At 48.4% G+C, this 21,051-nt stretch overlaps 1 protein-coding gene across 1 annotated transcript; it reads left to right on the top strand.

Moving 5' to 3' along the window:
• The first annotated feature begins 2,626 nt into the window (after positions 1–2,626).
• On the top strand, positions 2,627–3,014 carry LOC100585910 (SRA stem-loop-interacting RNA-binding protein, mitochondrial-like). The gene has a single exon (XM_012498796.2). It carries the CDS (start codon positions 2,635–2,637, stop codon positions 2,959–2,961), a length of 327 nt encoding a protein of 108 aa, XP_012354250.1. The 5' UTR covers positions 2,627–2,634; the 3' UTR covers positions 2,962–3,014.
• The last annotated feature ends 18,037 nt before the right edge of the window (positions 3,015–21,051 follow it).

Genomic DNA, 21,051 nt, shown 5'->3' with positions numbered 1-21,051 from the left:
TGAGCCACCACACTGGGCTTTTTTTTTGAGATGGAGTTTCACTCTGCCACCCAGGCTGGAGTGCAGTGGTGCGATCTCCGCTCGCTGCAACCTCCACCTCCCGGATTCAAGTGATTCTCCTGCCTCAGCCTCCCAAATAGCTGTGACTACAGGCACCTGCCATCACGCCCGGCTAATTTTTTGTTTTTTTAATTGTTTTTCTAATAGAGTTGGGGTTTCACCATGTTGACCAGGCTGGTCTCAAACTCATGACCTCAGGTGATCCGCCTACCTCAGCCTCCCAAAGTGCTGGGATTACAGGCGTGAGCCACTGCACCCGGCCAGGAAAATAGCCTTCTAACTGGGCTTGTGGCATCTCTCTAAATTACCTGAAGCCTCCAGGTTTGTGCTATTTGTCAATTGTCAGCCTCCATATTTGAGCGGCTCTTATATGGGCTGGGTTCATGAGAACATTGTTCACACTTAAAATGGGCAGAGTCTGGAGAGATTTCAATGTGAAACATTGTCAGTTGCTTTTTTTTTTTTTTTTTTTTTTTTTTTTTTTGAGGCAGAGTCTTGCTCTGTCGCCCAGGCTGGAGTGTAGTGGTGCTATCTCGGCTCACTGCAAGCTCCACCTCCCGGGTTCACGCCATTCTCCTGCCTCAGCCTCGAGTAGCTGGGACTACTGGCTCATGCTGCCACGCCCAGCTAATTTTTTTTTTTTTTTTTTTTTTTTTTTTTGAGACGGAGTTTTGCTCTTGTTGCCCAGGCTGGAGTGCAATGGCACGATCTCGGCTCACCACAACCTCCACCTCCCGGGTTCAAGTGATTCTCCTGCCTCAGCCCCCCGAGAAGCTGGGATTACAGGCACGCACCACCACGCCCGGCTAATTTTGTATTTTTTTTTAGTAGAGTTGAGGTTTCTCCATGTTAGTCAGGCTGGTCTCGAACTCCCAACCTCAGGTGATCCGCCCACCTCGGCCTCCCAAAGTGCTGGGATTACAGGCGTGAGCCACTGTGCCCGGCCTTAATTTTTTGTATTTTTAGTAGAGATGGGGTTTCACCATGTTAGCCAGGATGGTCTTGATCTCCTGACCTCATGATCCACCCGCCTCGGCCTCCCAAAATGCTGGGATTACAGGCGTGAGCCACCGTGCCTGGCCGTCGGTTGTATTTTTGTGTTGTACTTTGTCGTCATCTGGAAATCAAGAAAAAGGGCCTGAGCCTTTTCTGGCACTGAGTCTTTCATTGTCACCTGTGCATTCTGTGGCCAAATCCTGTTTCCGTTTCCACTTATCAAGGCAGGTGTGAGCAGTCTCTCACAATTAGTTTGCTAAGAATGTGCTGGGGGTTTTGTGCAGGTTGGTAGAGGGCACAAGGGGGACTTCAAGCTGAGCACGGGCTCTCAAGAGAAGACACTATCCAGGCCAGGTGTGGTGGCTCATGCCTGTAATCCCCAGCACTTTGGAAGGCCGAGGGAGGTGGATCACCTGAGGTCAGGATTTTGAGACCAGCCTGACCAATATGATGAAACCCCGTCTCTACCAAAAATACAAAAATTAGCCGGGTATGGTGGCATGTGCCTGTAATCCCAGCTACTTGGGAGTCTGAGACGGGAGAATCGTGTGAACCTGGGAGGCAGAGGTTGCAGTGAGCCCAGATCGCGCCATTGCACTCCAACCTGGGAGACAAGATTGAAACTCTGTCTCAAAAAAAGAAGACACTATCCATGGGTCAGCTCATTCAGTGGGTGGCCAGTGGTGCCCACAAACAGCAGGGAGAGAGAGCATTGCAGCTGGTCCTGGTGCCATTGCTAATGGATTTGCACACCATCTCTGCATGAGAGCCCTGCCTGGCCTCGCCAGGACAGTTGAGCTGCCTACTGGGTATACTAAGACCCTGAAACCTGCCACTCAGCAGTGCCTATCACAAGGTGGTTCCCATTTTTTTGGAAGTTTGGCATCTCCCTTAAGGTGCAGGGAAGAATCTACCCCTGGCCACTGATTCGCTTGGCCAGCTGGCATCATAAGGAGTTCCGTTCCTAGGGCCCCTGACAGCCAGTTTGGCAAGAGCGGTCTGGGAAGAAGAGTCACTTGATTTGTTTCCTGTCTGCCAGACGCTCAGAGCTGCTGGAAATCCACGCAGATACAATAACTCAACTTGGTTTCATTCATCGAGAGCCAGAGGGAGGATGCACTCCTTCCAAAGACAGATAGGGCCCACATGCCTGATCTAGCAAGCTGGGTAGGTTTCACACTTCTCCACACATTTCAAAGTATAATTAAGTGTCCGGGCTGCCTCATGCATTTCCTTCTGTGCTCATATAACACTTGTTTCTCAGGGCTCCTGGGGACTGAAGATTTTGCAAAGGAACAAGAGACCAAACTTACATGCAAATTATTCATATTTATGAGTGAAAAATAAGTCAACAGATTGATGAGACTTTGTTACCAACACAGGAATTTGATTCCTACCAACACAGGCTGCAGGAATGGCAGTACATTGTCCAGAGCAAAGGGGAGAGGGCACAAGAGGCCTGCTCTGCACGGGATCGGCCAGTCTCCACCTGGAATAGTGTGCTCAGTTTCTGGAGCCCATCCAGCTTTTGGGGTGATGGGACTCCTGATAAGAAATGGTTGAAAGCTGAGTCTAAAGATGGCGGCCTCAGCAGCGAGAGGTGTTGTGGCGCTGCGTAGAAATATCAATCGGCCTGTTGTTTTTGTGAGAAGAATTCCTTGGACTGTGGCGTCGAGTCAGCTGAAAGAACACTTTGCACAGTTCGGCCATGTCAGAAGGTGCATTCTGCGTTTTGACAAGACGACTGGCTTTCACAGAGGTTTGGGTTGGGTTCAGTTTTCTTCAGAAGAACTTCGGAATGTACTACAACAGGAAAATCATATTATAGATGGAGTAAAGCTCCAGGTTCACACTCAAAGGCCAAAACTTTCGCAAACATCTGATGATGAAGAGAAAGATTTTTGAGACTGCAGCCTATTAATAAAGTTAACATAACTGAGAAAAAAAAAAAAAAGAAATGGTTGAAAGCCCTGGGAATGTTTAGCTGAGGAGAAGACTCATGAGGAACATGAGAGCTGCCTTTAAAAAACTGAAGAGCTGGCCCATGGGAGAGAGGGAGGGGACTCAAGGAAGAGAGGAGGTGTAGAAAGAGTGTGGGCTTTGGACTCAGGAACCCTCAGCTGAATTCACAGTTCTGCACCTTACTAGGCCTGCTCCCTTTGGTAAGTCATCTCATCTCCCTGAGCCTCAATTTCTTCATTGGTGCAATGGGGAGGACAATAACTTCCTCACTGTGTGTTGTGAGGTCAGTGGTGGTGGGGGGTGGTCTGTAAAAGAGTGCTTGAGGCCGGGCGCAGTGGCTCACGCCTGTAATCCCAGCACTTTGGGAGGCCGAGGTGGGCAGATCACAAGGTCAGGAGATCGAGACCACGGTGAAGCCCCGTCTCTACTAAAAATACAAAAAAAATTAGCTGGGCGCGGTTGCGGGCACCTGTAGTCCCAGCTACTTGGGAGGCCGAGGCCGGAGAAAGGCGCGAACCCAGGGGGCGGAGCTTGCAGTGAGCAGAGATGGCGCCACTGCACTCCAGCCTGGGGCGACAGAGAGAGACTCCGTCTCAAAAAAAAAAAAAAAAAAAAAGAGAGTGCTTGAAATCTTCAAAGTACTTGACAATTGATATTACTGTGAGTCTCTGTGGTCCCACAGCACAGAGCCTGGTCCCCTGGGTGAAATTGACAAAGAAGCAGATTTTGGCGCAGTTCCATTAAGAGCTATCTAATCATGATAGGAGTCTTAAAATGTAAATGACTGCTTTGGGAAATAGTAAATTCCTCATCCCTGGAGATACTTAAGCAGAGACTGGATCAGTATTTTCTTGGAGGCGGCATGGAGGAATTCCTGCATACAAAAGAGGGTTGGAGTACATCACTTCTAGGGGCTTTTCCAACTTTTAGGTTAGAAGATTTTTATTTTTTTTTTGAGACGGAGTGTTGATCTTGTTGCTCAGGCTGGAGTGTAATGGTGCAATCTTGGCTCACTGCAACCTCCACCTCCCAGATTCAAGCGATTCTCCTGCCTCGGCCTCCTGAGTAGCCGAGTAGCTGGGATTACAGGCATGTGCCACCACGCCCAGCTAATTTTTGTATTTTAGTAGAGACAGAGTTTCTCCATGTTGGTCAGGCTTGTCTTGAACTCCCAACCTCAGGTAATCTGCCCGCCTCGGCCTCCCAAAGTGCTGGGATTACAGGCATGAGCCACCGCACCCTGTCTTTTTTTTTTTAAGATGGGGTATCACTCTGTCACCCAGGCTAGAGTGCAGTGGAGTGGCACAATCTCAGCTCACTACAGCCTCCACCAACTGGGTTCAAGGGATTCTCCTGCCTCAGCCTCCCGAGTAGCTGAGATTACAGGCACCCGCGACCACACCCAGCGAATTTTTATATTTTTAGTAGAGATGGGGTTTCACCATGTTGCCCAGGCTGGTCTTGAACTCCTGGCCTCAAGTGATCTACCCACCTCAGCCTCCCAAAGTGCTGGGATTACAGATGTGAGCCACTGCACCTGCCCCATTTCTTTCTTTCTTTCTTTTTTTTTTTTTTTTTGAGATGGAGTCTCACTCTGTCGCTCAGGCTGGAGTGCAGTGGCGCGATCTCGGCCCACTGCAACCTCCACCTCCTGGGGTCCGGCTAAGTTATGTATTTTTAGTAGAGATGGGATTTCGCCATGTTGGCCAGGCTGCTCTCGAACTCCTGACCTCAAATGATCCGCCTGCCTCAGCCTCCCAAAGTGCTGGGATTATACTCATGAGGCACCGCACCTGGCCTTCACTATTATTTATTTATTTGAGACAGAGTCTTGCTCTGTCGCCAGCCTGGAATGCAATGGTGCGATATTGGCTCACTGCAACCTCTGCCTCCCGGGTTCAAGCGATTCCCCTGCCTCATTCATCCTCCTGAGTGGCTGGGACTACAGGATTGTGCCACCATGCCTGGCTAATTTTCTTTTTTGTATGTTAGTAGGGATGGGGTTTCACCATGTTGGCCAGGATGGTCTGGATCTCCTGACCTCGTGATCTGCCCATCTCGGCCTCCCAAAGTGCTGGGATTACAGGCGTGAGCCACCGTGCCTGGCTGCCTTCACTATTACTAATATCATATTTTATTTCATGTAATGGTTATAATAGCCCTGCCAGGGAGAGTGAACAAAACAGGCTTTAAAGTTAGACAGACCTGGTTTGAATCTCACCTCGAAGACTTAACTACATGACTTATATAAGGCACTTTACTTCTTTGTACCTGAGCTTCTCCATCTATAAAGTGGAGGTCATGATAATGACACCTGCCCCCTCATCTGCCCCTGCCCAGCAGCTGCTCCTAGGATTCTAGTGCTTCTAGAGAAGCTGTGGCTGCTGTCTCTCCCAGCGCTGTCGTCTTCTCTGGGCCAGAAGCACACACAGCCTGAGCTTGTTGGACCTCACGCCCCTGCTGTGCCCTCTGTGGGGCTCTCAGCTCCAAGTGGGTTCTGTCTAATAATTACATAATAAGGTGTAATCACATAATAATTACACTTTAGCTATCCTATGAATTAAGGCAGCTCTTCCAAAGACAGCACATCACACAATGCCCAGCATGTGCCAAGCTTCAGTTAATGAGAGCTGGGTTTGCTTTGTTTTGTTTTGTGATCCGACTGGGCTGTGACCTCCTTGGCTGGCGCTGGGTTCATCTGTCCCTCTCCCAGATGAGCAGTCTGCAGCCCTCCCCTTCGGCAAATGGGGCCGCGTAGCCTCCGCACTCCTCTTGGTTGCTGCCCAATGGGCTGTGACAGATGTCCTGCCGGGCAGCTGCTGGCCCTGCCCATCCTGTGGCCCCCTTTCTAGCATCTGGGCTCCTCAGCTCCTTGGGAGATGGGACTTCGGGGCTCCTGGTCTTGACTTTGGTGGCTAAACATCGAGTGCCAAGTCTATTTGTTCCCAAGTAGTTGAGATGGCACAAGTCTGGCCACCTTGCCCTGGACGCCCAGCTCCTGGTTGAGGAGAAGCCCCCTGCAGGAGTCACTATTATGCCTCCCTGGCCATTTCCAGGCCTGAAAGTGACATTTCTCTGCTCAGTTCACTGTCACTAAAGATGGGTTCATGTGCTGTTTTCTCCAGAGCCTGGTCTGCCTTCTCATCCATGCCTGTCACTCAGCCCAGCTTGTCACTTCCCTCCTTCAACAGAACCTCAAACTGCCACCCTTATGCAGCCTGGGCACTCTTCCATCTGTCTGCCTTGCCTGCCCCTGCCCGGCAGCTGCTCCTAGGATTCCAGTGCTTCTCGGGAAGCTGTGGCTGCTGTCTCTCCCAGCGCCGTTGTCTTCTCTGGGGCAGAAGCACACACAGCCTGAGTTTGTTGGACCTCATGCCCCTGCTGTGCCCTCTGTGTGGCTCTCGGCTCCAAGTGGGCTCACTCTATGAGCCTGGCCGGCTGCCAGCTGGCTGGCTTTGCAGCCAACTCTGGGGAGGGAGTCCTGCCAAGGGCTGGCCTGGATCACTGTTGCTAGAGGAACAGCCACCTCCCTATCACCAACCCCCATAGAAACATTGGGTTCCACATTCGTAAGTGGACATGCCCAAGAATTTGCTACCCCCACTCGTTGCGTGTCAAAAGCTGGCTAAAGGCTGGGTGAGGTGGCTCACACCTGTAATCCCAGCACTTTTGGAGGCCAAGGCAAGCAGATCACTTGAGGCCAAAAGTTCCAGCCTGGCCAACATAGCGAAACCCAGTCTCTACTAAAAATACAAAAATTCGCTGGGCGTGATGGTGTGTGCCTGTAATCCCAGCTACTAGGGAGGCTGAGGCACGAGAATTGCTTGAACCCGGGAGGTGGAGGTTGCAGTGAGCTGAGGTTATGCCACTGCACTCCTGCCTGGGCTACAGAGTGAGACTCTATCTAAAAAAAAAAAAAAAAAAAAAGCTGGCTAAAATGGGCAGCCACGAAGAGGGCTAAAGACCTTATTGTGATCGGAGTTCTAGGTCTGCTGGTCACTGGCTGTGTGACATTGAGTGATTACTTAACCTCTCTGAACCTCCATTTTGTCATCTGAAAAATGGACATGAAAGGAATTACTTTATTACCTCATAGGCCTTTTGTGAGGATCAAATGAGATCTTGGATGTGAACACCTTTTTTTTTTAAGACGTAGTCTCGCTCTGTCACCCAGGCTGGAGTGCAGTGGCACGGGTGCGATCTCAGCTCACTGCAAGCTCCACCTCCCCAGTTCACGCCATTCTTCTGCCTCAGCCTCCCGAGTAGCTGGGACTACAGGCACCCGCCACCACTCCTGGCTATTTTTTTTTTTGTATTTTTAGTAGAGACGGGGTTTCACCATGTTAGCCAGAATGGTCTCGATCTCCTGACCTCGAGATCTGCCCTCCTCGACCTCCCAAAGTGCTGGGAACAGGCGTGAGCCACTGCATCCAGCCTCTTTTTTTTTTTTTTTTTTTTGAGACAAACTCTCCCTCTCTCACCCAGGCTGGAGTGCAATGGCAGGATCTCGGCTCACTGCAGTCTCCGCCTCCCAGCTTCAAGCGATTCTCCTGCCTCAGCGTCCCAAATAGCTGGGATTACAGGCATGCGCCATCATGCCCAGCTAATTTTTGTATTTTTAGTAAAGACAGGGTTTCACCATATTGGCCAGACTGGCCTCGAACTCTTGACCTCAAGTGATCCACCCGCCTTGGCCTCTCAAAGTGCTGGGATTACAGGTGTGAGCCACCGCATCCGGCCTCCTTTCAAGCGCCTGATGGCTGCAAACAATCCTTCATGCTCCTTGGCTTGTAGATGCATCACTCCAATCTCTGCCTCTGTCTTTTTTTTTTTTTTTTAAATGTCTCACTCTGTCGCCCAGGCTGGAGTGCAGTGGCGCAATCTCAGTTCACTGCAACCTTGGCTTCCAGGGTTCAAGTGATTCTCCTGTCTCAGCCCCCCGAGTAGCTGTTATTACAGGTGTGTGCCACCATGCCCAGCTAATTTTTTTTGTTTGTTTTGTTTTTGTTTTTTTTTGTTTGTTTGTTTTTGTTTTTGAGATGGAGTCACCCAGGCTATAGTGCAGTGGCACGATCTCGGCTCACAGCAAGCTCTGCCTCCCAGGTTCATTTCATTCTCCTGCCTCAGCCTCCTCAGTAGCTGGGACTACAGGCACCCACCACCACGCCTGGCTAATTTTTGTATTTTTAGTAGAGACGGGGTTTCGCTATGTTGACCCAGCTGTTTTAGAACTCCTGACCTCAGATCTGCCCACATCAGTCTCCCAAAGTGGTGGGAATACAGGCGTGAGCCACGGTGCCCGGCCTCTGCCTCTGTCTTTATGTCACCTCTCTGTGTCTTTTCCCCTTCTCTTCCCTTATTAGGACACCTGTCATTTTCCCCTTCTCTTCCCTTATTAGGACACCTATCTTCCCTTATTAGGACACCTCGCCCTAATCCAATACAATCTCATCATAAGATTTTTACCTTAATTACATCTGCAAAGACCCCTTTTCCAAATAAGGTCACATTCTGGATGGATACATGTTTTGAGAGAGGTTCCATATTCAACTCACTGCAGAAAGGTATTAAGAATTTCAACAGGGCCGGGAGCGGTGGCTCACTCCTGTAATCCCAGCACTTTGGGAGGCCGAGGCAGGTGGATCATGAGGTCAAGAGTTCAAGATCAGTCTGGCCAAGATGGTGAAATCCTGTCTCTACTAAAAATACAAAAATTAGCCGAGTCTGGTGGCGCATGCCTGCAATCCCAGCTACTCGGGAGGCTGAGGCAGGAGAATCCCTTGAACCTGGGAGGTGGAGGTTGCAGTGAGCTGAGATTGCGCCACTGCACTCCGGCCTGGGCGACAGAGTGAGACTCTGTCTTAAAAAAAAAAAAAATTCAACAGGGTCTCAGAAGTGCATTAGAACAATTGCAGGACCCTGCTAAGAGTGGGGCCCTGTCCCACTACACAGGTCACATGCCCGTGAAGCTAGAGTGTACCGAGGTCATCCATACCCTCCCTTTCTGCTGTCAAATCCAGCAGTTGGGTCTGAGTCCTCACCTTACTGGACCCTCTCAGCAGCATTGGACATTGTCGATCACCCCATCCTCCTTGCAACTCCTGCTTCCCTTGGCTTCTGGGACACCCAGCTCTCCTAGTTTTCCTTTGAGCTCCCTAGCCAGTCAGTCATTCCTCAGTGCCTGCCTTCTGCTGGTCCTGCTGGCTCCATCCTCTAGAGTCTGGAGGCTGGGGAGCCACGAGGCTTGGACCTCGTCCACTTGTCTCTATGTACTCGCTCCCTTGAGAATCTCATCTCATCCAGGTCTTTCAATGACCCCTCTGCACAGATGCCTGCTGCTCTGATCCCTCCTCAGAATTCCAGACACACGGATCCAGCTGCTGTCCAGCAGCCTGCTGACAGCTCCCCTTGGAGCTCTAATAAGCTTCTCAAACTTAGCCCATCCATAGTGAAGTCTTCCTAGTTGCTTGGGTGAAAATCTGCCAGCCATCTAAATTCCTCTCTTTCCTCTCACATCTCAACACAGTCTCAGCAAACACCTCCTGCCCTTCTTAGAATGAGATCCCCACTCCTTGCCATGGCCCACAAGGTCCTCCATGAAAACATGACTGAGTCTTCTGCTACCTCACCTCCTCCATCTCCTACCAACTTCATCCCCACCCCGACCTGCACTGAGGATGCTCCAGTCCTCCACCACCCCGCCTCTGCCTCCTTGATCACACCAAACACTCTCCCACCTCAGGGCCTTTGCACCTGTAGTTGCCTCTGCCTCATGTGATCTTTCCCAATTCATTCATGAAGCAGGCTCCCCCACTTCATTCAGTCCTGCTCCAATGTCACCTGCTCAGGGAAGGCCTCCCTGACCACCCTGTTGAAAATAACACCCTCTGGTCCCTCTCTGTTCCCATCCCCTGCTTTGTTTTTATCCAGAGGCATCTCATACTTGCATTTGCTTCAAATCTACCTCCCCAACTAGAAAGTAAGCTCCATAATTTTAGGGACTTGGTATTTTTCACTACCGTCATTGTCACCACCCAGCACAGTATGTGACACATATGTGTTGAATCAGAGAATGAATGAATCTAAGCATGTTGCTCTTCTCGCTTAAAATCCTGAGATGCTCCATCACATCTCCGTGCTTTTGCCCATGCTGTTCCCTCTGCTCAGAATGCCCTTCCCCCTCCTAGCCTGCCTGGAAAACTTTTAGTCATCCCTCAAGACCAGAGCCCACTGTCGCCACCTTTGTGAAGCCCCTAGTTGTTGTAAGAGACACCTATATTTAGGCCGGGCACGGTGGCTCATGCCTGTAATCCCAGCACTTTGGGAGGCTGAGGCGGGCGGATCACCTGAGGTCGGGAGTTTGAGACCAGCCTGACCAACATAGTAAAACCCCATCTCTACTAAATATAAAAAATTAGCCGGGCAGAGTGGTACGTGCCTGTAATCCCAGCTACTCAGGAGGCTGAGGCAGGAGAATCGCTTGAACCCAGGAGGTGGAGGTTGCAGTGAGCCAAGATCGCACCATTGCACTCCAGCCTGGGCAACAAGAGCAAAACTCCTTCTCAAAAAAAAAAAAAAAAAAAAGAAAGAAAGAATAAAAAAGAGAGACACCTATATTTTCTCCTCTATGTTAAAAAACAACAACAACAACAAAAAAATTCAACTCCAATCATGTTCCCCTTGCCGCTCCCAGGCGACACCTCAACACCTTTTCTGGAGGGAAATTACAGTACCAGAAAAGACAGTTAATTTAAAAAAAAGTTTTTTTTTGAGACAGAGTCTCGCTGTGTTGCTAGGCTGGAGTGCAGTGGTGCAATCTCAGCTCACTGCACCCTCCACCTCCCGGGTTCAAGAGATTCTTCTGCCTCAGCCTCTCAAGTAGTTGGGACTACAGGTGCGTGCCACCACGCCCAGCTAATTTTTGTATTTTTATTAGAGACAGGGTTTCACTATGTTGGCCAGGCTGGTCTCAAACTCCTGATCCGCCCGCCTCGGCCTCTCAAAGTGCTGGGATTACAGGCGTGTGTCACAGCACCGGGCCTTTTATTTATTTGTTTATTTTTTCAAATAACGTGGAACCTGGAGGCAGAAACTTGGTGAGTCACAAGGGGGCAGCAAAGTGTTCCCACTCGGAGGAAGGCTACAAAGCCTTTCATCATCAGCTAGCAGCAACAATCGGTTTTAAACCATGTAGCAATAAAGGATTAGCCACTGGATTTAGTAACAACTAGTCATCACCCACTCCAGTGTCAGTATTTGAAAAAGAAATAGGATTATAAAATCTCAGCTCAGCCATTTTGTATATGCCCTTGGGCCAATCGCAATCTGTTCGACCCTGGTTTCCTCATCTGTAAACTAGGGATACCTGCTTCCGAATGTCACTTCCTCATATGGTTGTCTTGATAATTAACTAGGATGATGAAGGTAATAGATGAGCTGCCTGGAGTGTAGTAAGTGTTCATATGTAAAATACTATTATTACCATATAAAGAACCAAGGGAACTGAGTGTTGCTGAATACCTAGTATGGGCAAAGGCACTTTGAATCCTTAATCAAGTGATGAATGATGAGAAGTTAAATGAGAGGTTGAATGACAAAGTGAGAGGTTAAGTGACATGCCCAAGGCCACATAGCTAGCAACAACAATAGCGGTTCACACCTAGCAGGTACTTACTATGTGCCATGCCAGGCAGTCACAGTTCTAAGTACTTTGCATCTTTGCATGAGCAATTTTTTTTTTTTTTTTTTTGAGACAGGGTCTCACTGTGTCTCCCAGGCTGGCGTGCAGGGGTGCGATCTCAGATCACTGCAACCTCTGCCTCCTGGACTCAAGTAATCCTCCCACCTCAGCCTCCCGAGTAGCTGGGACCACAGACACTTGCCACTATGCCTGGCCCATTTTTTAGTATTTTTTGTAGAGACGGCGTTTTGCCATGTTGCCCAGGCTGGGAGCTATCTCTCTTCTTACAATGATCCTGAGAAAAGAATTTTTATCTGAGGAATGCAAGTCAGGCGGGGAGAGACATTAAAATGAGACTGAAATCAGGCCCTACTCCCCACTTTGAACTGTGTATTCATCTCTTGAAATTGCTTGCTATTGCCATAAATAGCTATAAATTAACCCAATAATGCCACACCAGACACTACAACCCACAGTCTGTAGCTTAACAATGTTATTTCTGTAAACCAATGAGAATTCCTGACAAACAACTTCGCATCAGTCCACTCCCTGTCCCCTACTTTTGCCTTCAAAACTCCATCTGTAACTGCTAGTAATTGAAGTGTACATTCAGGGAAACTTTCTGCTCTCAGGTTGCAATCTTCAAGCTTGGCCCACATAAACTCTCTACTTATATTAATTTTGCCCAAGCTGCTTCTTTTTAGGTCGACAATCCTATGGAGTAGGTACTGTTATTATGCCCATTTGAAAGAAGACTGAGGCACAAATAACTGGGCTAAAGTCACACTTTGGAGTGTGGAGCTGGGCTAAGAGCGGAGGCAGTCTGGCTCCCGAGCCAGGGCTCTCGCTGCCCTGCCACCTGGCAGAGATGAGATCAAGCTGAGGAAAAGCTTGTCGCGGTCAAGATGAGGAAAAACTCAAGCCCTTTCCACCACCCTAGGCTGCTTTGAAACTAGCTTGCCTCAAAGCCTGCTCCAGACTGTTGAAAAACAAAACCAACACCCCCCCATCTCAACCCCACTACGCCCCTCTTCAGCCACTGGTTTCTCCCTCTTCCCCATCATAACTGTACTTTCTACGTGGCTCACTGCAATCTCTGCCTCCTGGGTTCAAGTGATTCTCGTGTCTCAGCCTCCCAAGTAGCTGGGATTACAGGCGAGTGCCAACACGCCCAGCTAATTTTTGTATTTTTAGTAAAGACAGATTTTTACCATGTTGGCCAGGCTGGTCTCAAACTCCTGACCTCAGGTGATCTGCTCTCCTTGGCTTCCCAAAGTGCTGAGATTAGAGATGTGGGCCACTGTGCCCGGCCAAGAATAAGAAATTGATTGTAAGGCCAGGCAAGGCACTTTGGGAGGCCGAGGTGGGCAGATCTCGAGGTCAGGAGTTCACGACCAGCCTGGCCAATATGGTGAAACCTGTCTCTACTAAAAATACAAAAATTAGCTGGGCGTGGTGGTGTGTGCTTGTAGTCCCAGCTTACTTGGGAGGCTGAGGCAGGAGAATTGCTTGAACCTGGGAGGCGGAGGTTGCAGTGAGCCAAGATTGCGCCACTGCACTCAGCCTGGGCAACAGAGCAAGACTCTGTCTCAAAAAAAAAAAAAAAAAAAGAAGGCCGGGCGCGGTGGCTCATGCCTGTAATCCCAGCACTTTGGGAGGCTGAGGCGGGCACATCACGAGGTCAGGAGATCGAGACCACGGTGAAACCCCGTCTCTACTAAAAATACAAAAAAAAAAAAAAAAATTAGCCGGGCGTGGTGGCGGGCGCCTGTAGTCCCAGCTACTCGGAGAGGCTGAGGCAGGAGAATGGCGTGAACCCAGGAGGCGGAGCTTGCAGTGAGCTGAGATTGCGCCACTGCACTCCAGCCTGGGTGACAGAGCGAGACTCCGTCTCAAAAAAAAAAAAAAAAAAAAAAAGAATTGATTGTAAGTTATCTGCAAGTTATAAGCTAAAGAAAAAATGTGTCTGAAGTCTGAAGTTAGCCTTCTCAGGTGTAAGTCTGAATCCCCACGTCCTACCCCTGCCCAGCAGTGGAACAAGGAGAGGCAGGGCCCCTACCTGGGCTCCTGCAACTAGAGGAGCTTAGCAGGATGAGTCAAGGAGCAAGTCCAAACTGAAATTCATTAGAGAGAAACTGCAAATTAAGCCTAAAGGAGACCAAGGGCAAATGCTAAAACAGAGAGTCAGACACCAGACCACAAATGGATGCAAAGCTGGGCTATGAAGCTGAGAGTTTATTGTCAGCCAGAGACACAGTCAGGCGAATCTAAGTCATACACAAGCAAGGAAGGTCCAGGGCAATGCGATCAAACAATCTTAGGGCGGGTTCTTGGAGCTTTAGGTGTGTTGGGGTGTTTTAAAATCTGCATTCAGGGCAGGCAGTTTAGCACTGCAGTGGAGATGATACATCAGGCTATCATTGCTTGCTGTCTTTCGACATTAGAGCCATCCAGCTAGGCACTTTGCTCTGGTTCTGTGGTCACTAAGCAACTTCTTGATTAAAATGTGGCCTCCCACGTAGATGTGTTTTACCGAGAGATAATGGGCTGGCTAGCCAGCGTGAGTAGTCCTTCTCTCCTGGCCTTTATTTCTCACTGTAATGTTTTCTCAAAATGAAATATACTTGATTACATTCTCTTATTACAAAAGTAAATATATGCTAATTATAGAAAATATAGACAGGCAAAAAGGGAGCATAAAGATCATCCATAATTTTCCAATCCAGAACAACTACTGTTAAGAGCTTCATATTAGTTGTTTTTTTGTTTTGTTTTGTTTTGAGACAAGATCTTGCTGTCACCCAGGCTGGCATGCAGTGTTGTGATCTCAGGTAACTGCAACCTGTGCTTCCCGGGTTCAAGTGATTCTCCTGCCTCAGCCTCCAGAGTAGCTGAGACTATAGGCATGTACCACCATGCTTGGCTAATTTCTTTTGTATTTTTAGTAGACACAAAGTCTCACCATGTTTGCCAGGCTGGTCTTCAACTCCTGGCCTCAAGTGATCCGCCTGCCTCGGCATCTCAAAGTGCTGGGATTACAGGCGTGAGCCACTGCTCCTGGCCAGATGCTTTTTTTTTTTTTTTTTTTTTTTTTTTTTTGAGACAAGTCTCGCTCTGTCGCCCAGGCTGGAGTGCAGTGGCGTGATCTCAGCTCACTGCAACCTCCGCCTCCCGGGTTCAAGCAATTCTCCTGCCTCAGCACCCCCTAGTAGCTGGGATTGCAGGCATGTGTCACCACACCTGGCTATTTTTTGTATTTTTAGTAGAGATGGGGTTTCACCATGTTGGCCAGGCTGGTCTCGAACTCCTGACCTCAGATGATCCACCTGCCTTGGCCTCCCAAAGTGCTTGGATTACAGGTGTGAGCCACCGTGCCTGGCCAATCCTTCTTATATGTATATTTACCTACAGCACATATACGTATGGTCATATACACATATTTACTTTTGGTATTTTTTTTTTTTTTTGAGATGGAGTCTCGCTCTGTCGCCCAGGCTGGAGTGCAGTGGCACAATCTCGGCTCACTGCAAGCTCCGCCTCCTGGGTTCACACCATTCTCCTGCCTCAGCCTCTCCGAGTAGCTGGGACTACAGGCGCCCGCCACCACGCCCGGCTAATTTTTTTGTATTTTTTTAGTAGAGACGGGGTTTCACCATGGTCTCGATCTCCTGACCTCGTGATCCGCCCGCCTCGGCCTCTCAAAGTGCTGGGATTACAAGCATGAGCCACTGCGCTCGGCCTTTTTTTTTTTTTTTTTTGAGACCGAGTCTTGCCCTGTTGCCCAGGCTGGAGTGCAGTGGCGCGATCTGGGCTCACTGCAAGCTCCGTCTCCCGGGTTCACACCATTCTCCTGCCTCAGCCTCCCGAGTAGCTGGGACTACAGGCGCCCGCCACCATGCCCGGCTAATTTTTAGTATTTTTAGTAGAGACGGGGTTTCACCGTGTTAGCCAGGATGGTCTCGATCTCCTGACCTTGTGATCCGCCCACCTCGGCCTCCTAAAGTGCTGGGATTACAGGCGTGAGCCACCGTGCCCGGCCCTACTTTTGGTATTCTATCTTTTCCTTTTTTTGATTTAAAGCTTCTTCAATTATGCAATGATACCTGAGTACATTTTCTTTCTTTCTTTCTTTCTTTTTTTTTTTTTTTGAGACAGAGTTTCGCTCTTGTTGCCCAGGCTGGAGTGCAATGGCACGATCTTGGCTCACCACAACCCCCGCCTCCTGGGTTCAAGGGATTCTCCTGCCTCAGCCTCCTGAGTAGCTAGGATTACAGGCATGCACCACCACACCAGGCTAATTTTTTGTATTTTTAGTAGAGACAGGGTTTCTCCATGTTGATCAGGCTGGTCTCGACCTTCTGACCTCAGGTGATCTGCCCGCCTCAGCCTCCCATACTGCTGGGATTCCAGGCGTGAGCCACTGAGCCCAGCTTATGAGTACATTTTCATAAAATACTTTTAAAAATATTTTAATTAAGAGGGGAGTGGGTCTTGCGATCGTTGCCCAGACTGGTTTTGAACTCCTGGGCTCAAGCAATCCTCCCACCATAGCTTCCCAAGCAGCTGGGATTACAGGTGTATATCACCGTGGCCTGGCACAAATTTTAAGATGATATAGAATTATGTAGAGTTAAATATTAAGGACCTCCAAAACAACTCATAGTAAATAGCTTTGTATTTATCCTTGCAGTTTTTTTATGCATTTATATATCAATATTACATGCTATTAAAATAGAAGACCTAGTATCTTACCATCCCACTTTAAAAAAAAATTTTGTTTTTGTTTTTGTTTTTTTTGAGATGGAGTCTCGCTCTGTTGCCAGGCTGGAGTGTAGTGGTGCGATCTTGGCTCACTGCAACCTCCCCCTCCTGGGTTCAAGCGATTCTCCTGCCTCAGCCTCCTGAGTAACTGGGATTACAGGTACCCACCATCACACCTGGCTAATTTTTGTATTTTTATTACAGACAGGGTTTCACCATGTTGGCCAGGCTGGTTTCAAACTCTTGACCTCAGGTGATCTGCCCACCTTGGCCTCCGAAAATGCTGGGATTACTGGTGTGAGCCACTGCGCCTGGCCCCATCATACTTTTTAGTAACTGCCTATTTTTACTAAAGATTCTATCATGAACATCTAATCACATCAATAAATACAATTTACATTATCATTTTTAAAGGCCACACAGTATTCTATTGTATGAATGCACCATGATTTATTTATTTATTTATTTTTTTGAGATGGAGTCTCGCGCTGTCACCAGGCTGGAGTGCAGTGGCGTGATCTCGGCTCACAGCAACAACCTCCGCCTCCAAGTTTCAAGCGATTCTCCTGCCTTAGCCTCCTGAGTAGCTGGCACTACAGGCGCATGCCACCATGTCCAGCTCATTTTTTGTATTTTTAGTAGAGACAGGGTTTCACCATGTTGGCCAGGATGGTCTTGAACTCCAGACCTCATGATCCGCCCGCCTCAGCCTCCCAAAGTGCTGGGATTACAGGCGTGAGCCACCATGCCCTACCCTGATTTATTAATGATATAGTTTGGAAATTCGTCCCCACCCAAATCTTATGTTGAATTTTAATCCCCAATGTTGGAGGTGGGGCCTGGTGGGGTGTTTGGGTTATGGGGTGGATCCTTCATGGCTTGGTGCTGTCCTCGAGATAGTGAGTTCTCACAAGATCTGGTTGTTGTAAAGTGTGGCACCTCCCCCTGCCCTTTCTATTTCCTCACTCCTGCTCCCGCCATGTGAGACACCTGCTCCCACTTTGCCTTCTTCCATGAGTTAAAATGCCCCTAAAGCTTTCCCAAAGCCTGGCAGATGCCAGTGCCACACTTCCTGTATAGCCTGCAGAACTGTGAGCCAGTAAGACCTCTTTTTTTATATATAAATTACCCAGTTTCAGGTATTTCTTTATAGCAACACAAGAATGGCCTAATATAACTAATATCCTAATTTTTTATTTTTTTATTTTTATTTTTTGAGATGAGGTCTTGTTCTGCCACTCAGGCTGGAGTGCAGTGGCACAATCATGGCTCTCACTGCAGCCTTGAACTCCTGGGCTCAAGCGATCCTCCTGCTTCAGCCTCCTGAGGAGCTACAACTACCGGCACATGCCACCATGTCCAGCTAATTTTTTTTTTTTTTTTGACACAATGTTTCGATCTGTCTCCTAGGCTGAAGTGCAGTGGCCTCATCTAGGCTCACTGCAACCTCTGCCTCCTGAATTCAAGTGATTCTCCTGCCTCAGCCTCCTGAGTAGCTGGGATTACAGGCACCCACCAGCATGTCCGGCTCATCTTTGTAGTTTTAGTAGAGACAGGGTTTCACCATGTTGGCCAGGCTGGTCTTGAACTTCTGACTTTAGATGATCCATTCTCCTCGGCCTCCCAAAGTGCTGGGATTACAGTCCTGAGCCACTGAGCTCAGCCCCAGCTAATTAAAAAAAAAAAAATGTGTAGGCCAGGCACAGTGGCTCACACCTGTAATCCCAGCACTTTGGAAGGCTGAGGCATGAGATCACTTGAGCTTAAGAGAGTTTGAGACCAGCCTGGGCAACATAGTGAGGCCTCATCTCCACAAAAATAAATAAATAAATAAATAAGTAAATAAAAATAAATTCTTCTGGCCAGGCACAGTGGCTCACGCCTATAATCTCAGCACTTTGGAAGGCCGAGGCAGGCAGACCACAAGGTCAGGAGTTCGAGAGCAGCCTGACCACTGTGGTGAAACCTCTTCTCTACTAAAAATATAAAACTTACCCAGGCATAGTGGCACATGCCTGTAGTCCCAGCTACTCTGGAGGCTGAGGCAACAGAATCACTTGAACTTGGGAGGCAGAGGTTGCAGTGAGCCAAGATTGCGCCACTGCACTCCAGCCTGGGAGGAGACAGAGGAGACTCCATCTCAAAAAAAAAAAAATTATTTTGTAGAGATGGAGTCTCGCTGTGTTGGCCAGGCTGGTCTCAAACTCCTGGCCTCATGGGATCCTCCTACCTCAGCCTCCCAAACTGCTGGGATTACAAGTGTGAGCCACTATGCCAGGCCATATCCTATTGTTGAAGATTTAGGTTGTTTCCAACTTTCTCTTATTACAAATGGTGCTTCACTAAACATCTTCCTGTGTATATCATTATGCACGAGTGATCATTTTCTTGGAATAAAGTCTCATAGGTAGAATTGCAGGGTCAAACAGTGTGAACACATGAAGGTCCAGTTGGCCTACACACCCACCACACAGCGTATGGGAGTGCTCATTTTCTTCAACCCTTGCCCACGCTAGGTATTTTCAATCTTTTTAATCTTTGCCAATCTATGAGCACAATAGGATAGATCATTGTTGCTTTAATTAGCATTTAAAATTGTCCCTGAGGTTAATTCATTTCCTTAACAAATATAATTCAAGATCTGCTATGTGCCAAATGGTGTCTTAGGCATCAGAGATACAACGTTCAACAAAATGGCCACAGATATTGTTCTTATGGGGCTTACGACCTAAGGAGAGAGACAGACAATAATCAAACGATACGATAAATAAAGGTGAAACTGCAACTGTGATAAGGGCCGTGAAGGAAAAGTAGAAAGAGCTCTGAGAGCATAAAATAGGGGCCGTCAGGTGCGGTGGCTCATGCCTGTAATCCCAGCACTTTGGGAGGCTGAGGCGGGTGGATCACCTGAGGTCAGGAGTTCAAGACCAACCTGGCCAACATGATGAAACCCCATCTCTACTAAAAATACAAAAATTAGCCGGGCATGATGGTGGGCGCTTGTAATCCCAGCTACTTTGGAGACTAAGGCAGGAGAATCGCTTGAACTCAGGAAGCAGAGGTTGCAGTGAGCTGAGATTGTGTCACTGCACTCCCGCCTGGGCAACACAGCGAGAGTCTGTATCAAAAAAAAAAAAAAAAAGTAGGGGAATTGGAGCCATCAGAGAGGGCTTCCAGGAAGAAATGATGATTGAGGTGATGACTGAAAGAAGAGTTGGAGTCAACAGGTGAAGCAGAGATGGAAGCATTCCATAGCAAGGACAGCATGTGCAAAGATCCTGTGGTAGGTGAGGCATTTGAAAGCAGTGCAGTGTACTTAGAGTACAGAGAGTAAGGGAGAGGTAAGAGAGATAGGCAGGGGCCAGGACATTCAGGGACAGTTAAGTGGGTCAACAATTTTGGTCTTTATTCTAGGTGCAAAGGGAAATCATTGAAGAGTTTAAAGCACGGGAACAACATGATCAGGCTTACAGTGTGGAAAGACCACTGTGGCTCCAGTGTAGAGAATAGATTGGCAGGGAACATGAGTCGATGCAGGTAGATCATCCAAAAGGGCAGTAGTTGACATGAGTGATGACAATGGCTTGGATTAGTGCAATAGTTGTGGAGATGGAGAGCAGTGCATGGATACAGGCTCTGGTAGTGTCAGGACAGCCACTATGTGCTGTGGTTTTTATGGTTTGTTCGTCCCCACCAAAACTCACATTGAAATTTGATTCCCAAAGTGGTGGTGTTGGGAGGTGGGGCCTCGTGGGAGGTGTTTGAGTCATGGGGGCAGATTGCTCATGAATGGCTTGGTGCCATTTTCAGGATAGTGAGTTCTCACTCTGGCAAGACAGGATTAGTTCCCACACAAGTGGCTTGTTATAAAGCCAGGATGCCCCTCAGGTTTCTCTCTTTCCCCACGTCTGCTTCGCCTTTGACCTTCTCTGCCACGTTTTGACCTAGCACAAGGCCCTCACCAGAAACCCAGCAGATGCTGATACCATGCTTCTCATATTTCCCAGCCTGCAGAGCCATGAGCTAAATAAACATCATTTCTTTATAAATTACCCAGGCTCAGGTATTTTTTTTTTTTTTTGAGACAGAGTCTTGCTCTGTCGCCCAGGCTGGAGTGCAGTGGCGCGATCTCGGCCCACTGCAACCTCCACCTCCGGGGTTCAAGCAATTCTCCTGCCTCAGCCTCCCGTTTACCTGGGATTACAACTGCATAAAACCACGCCCAGCTAATTTTTTGTATTTTTTTTTAGTAGAGGTGTGGTTTTGCCATGTTAGTCAGGTTGGTCTTGAATGCCTGGCCTCCCGAAGTGCTGGGATTACGGGTGTGAGCCACTGCTCCCAGCCAGATATTTCTTGATAGCAACTCAGAATGGATCAAGACACTAGGGAACCAGGAATCATGCCAAAAATGAATTGACACCAAGTCTTGGCCTACCTCTATCCTGAATCTCTCTTGAATCCAGTCCACAAACCCTATTCCAGCTCAGGCCTCATCTTCTCCTGCTTGGACCATGCACCAGTCACTTCTGTGGCCTCCTGGTTCACCTCCTCCAGTTTCTTTTCCATACCAGCCACCACAAAGATTTATTTAA

This window comes from Nomascus leucogenys, chromosome X, assembly GCF_006542625.1.
Source record: "Nomascus leucogenys isolate Asia chromosome X, Asia_NLE_v1, whole genome shotgun sequence".
Classification (NCBI taxonomy): domain Eukaryota; kingdom Metazoa; phylum Chordata; class Mammalia; order Primates; family Hylobatidae; genus Nomascus; species Nomascus leucogenys.
Note: the sequence above shows the minus strand (reverse complement) of the source record. Positions and strands in the feature narration are given on the sequence as shown.

Excerpts from the sequence above, each read along its gene's own strand:
- LOC100585910 (XM_012498796.2), top strand. The coding sequence starts at position 2,635 with ATGGCGGCCTCAGCAGCGAGAGGTGTTGTGGCGCTGCGTAGAAATATC.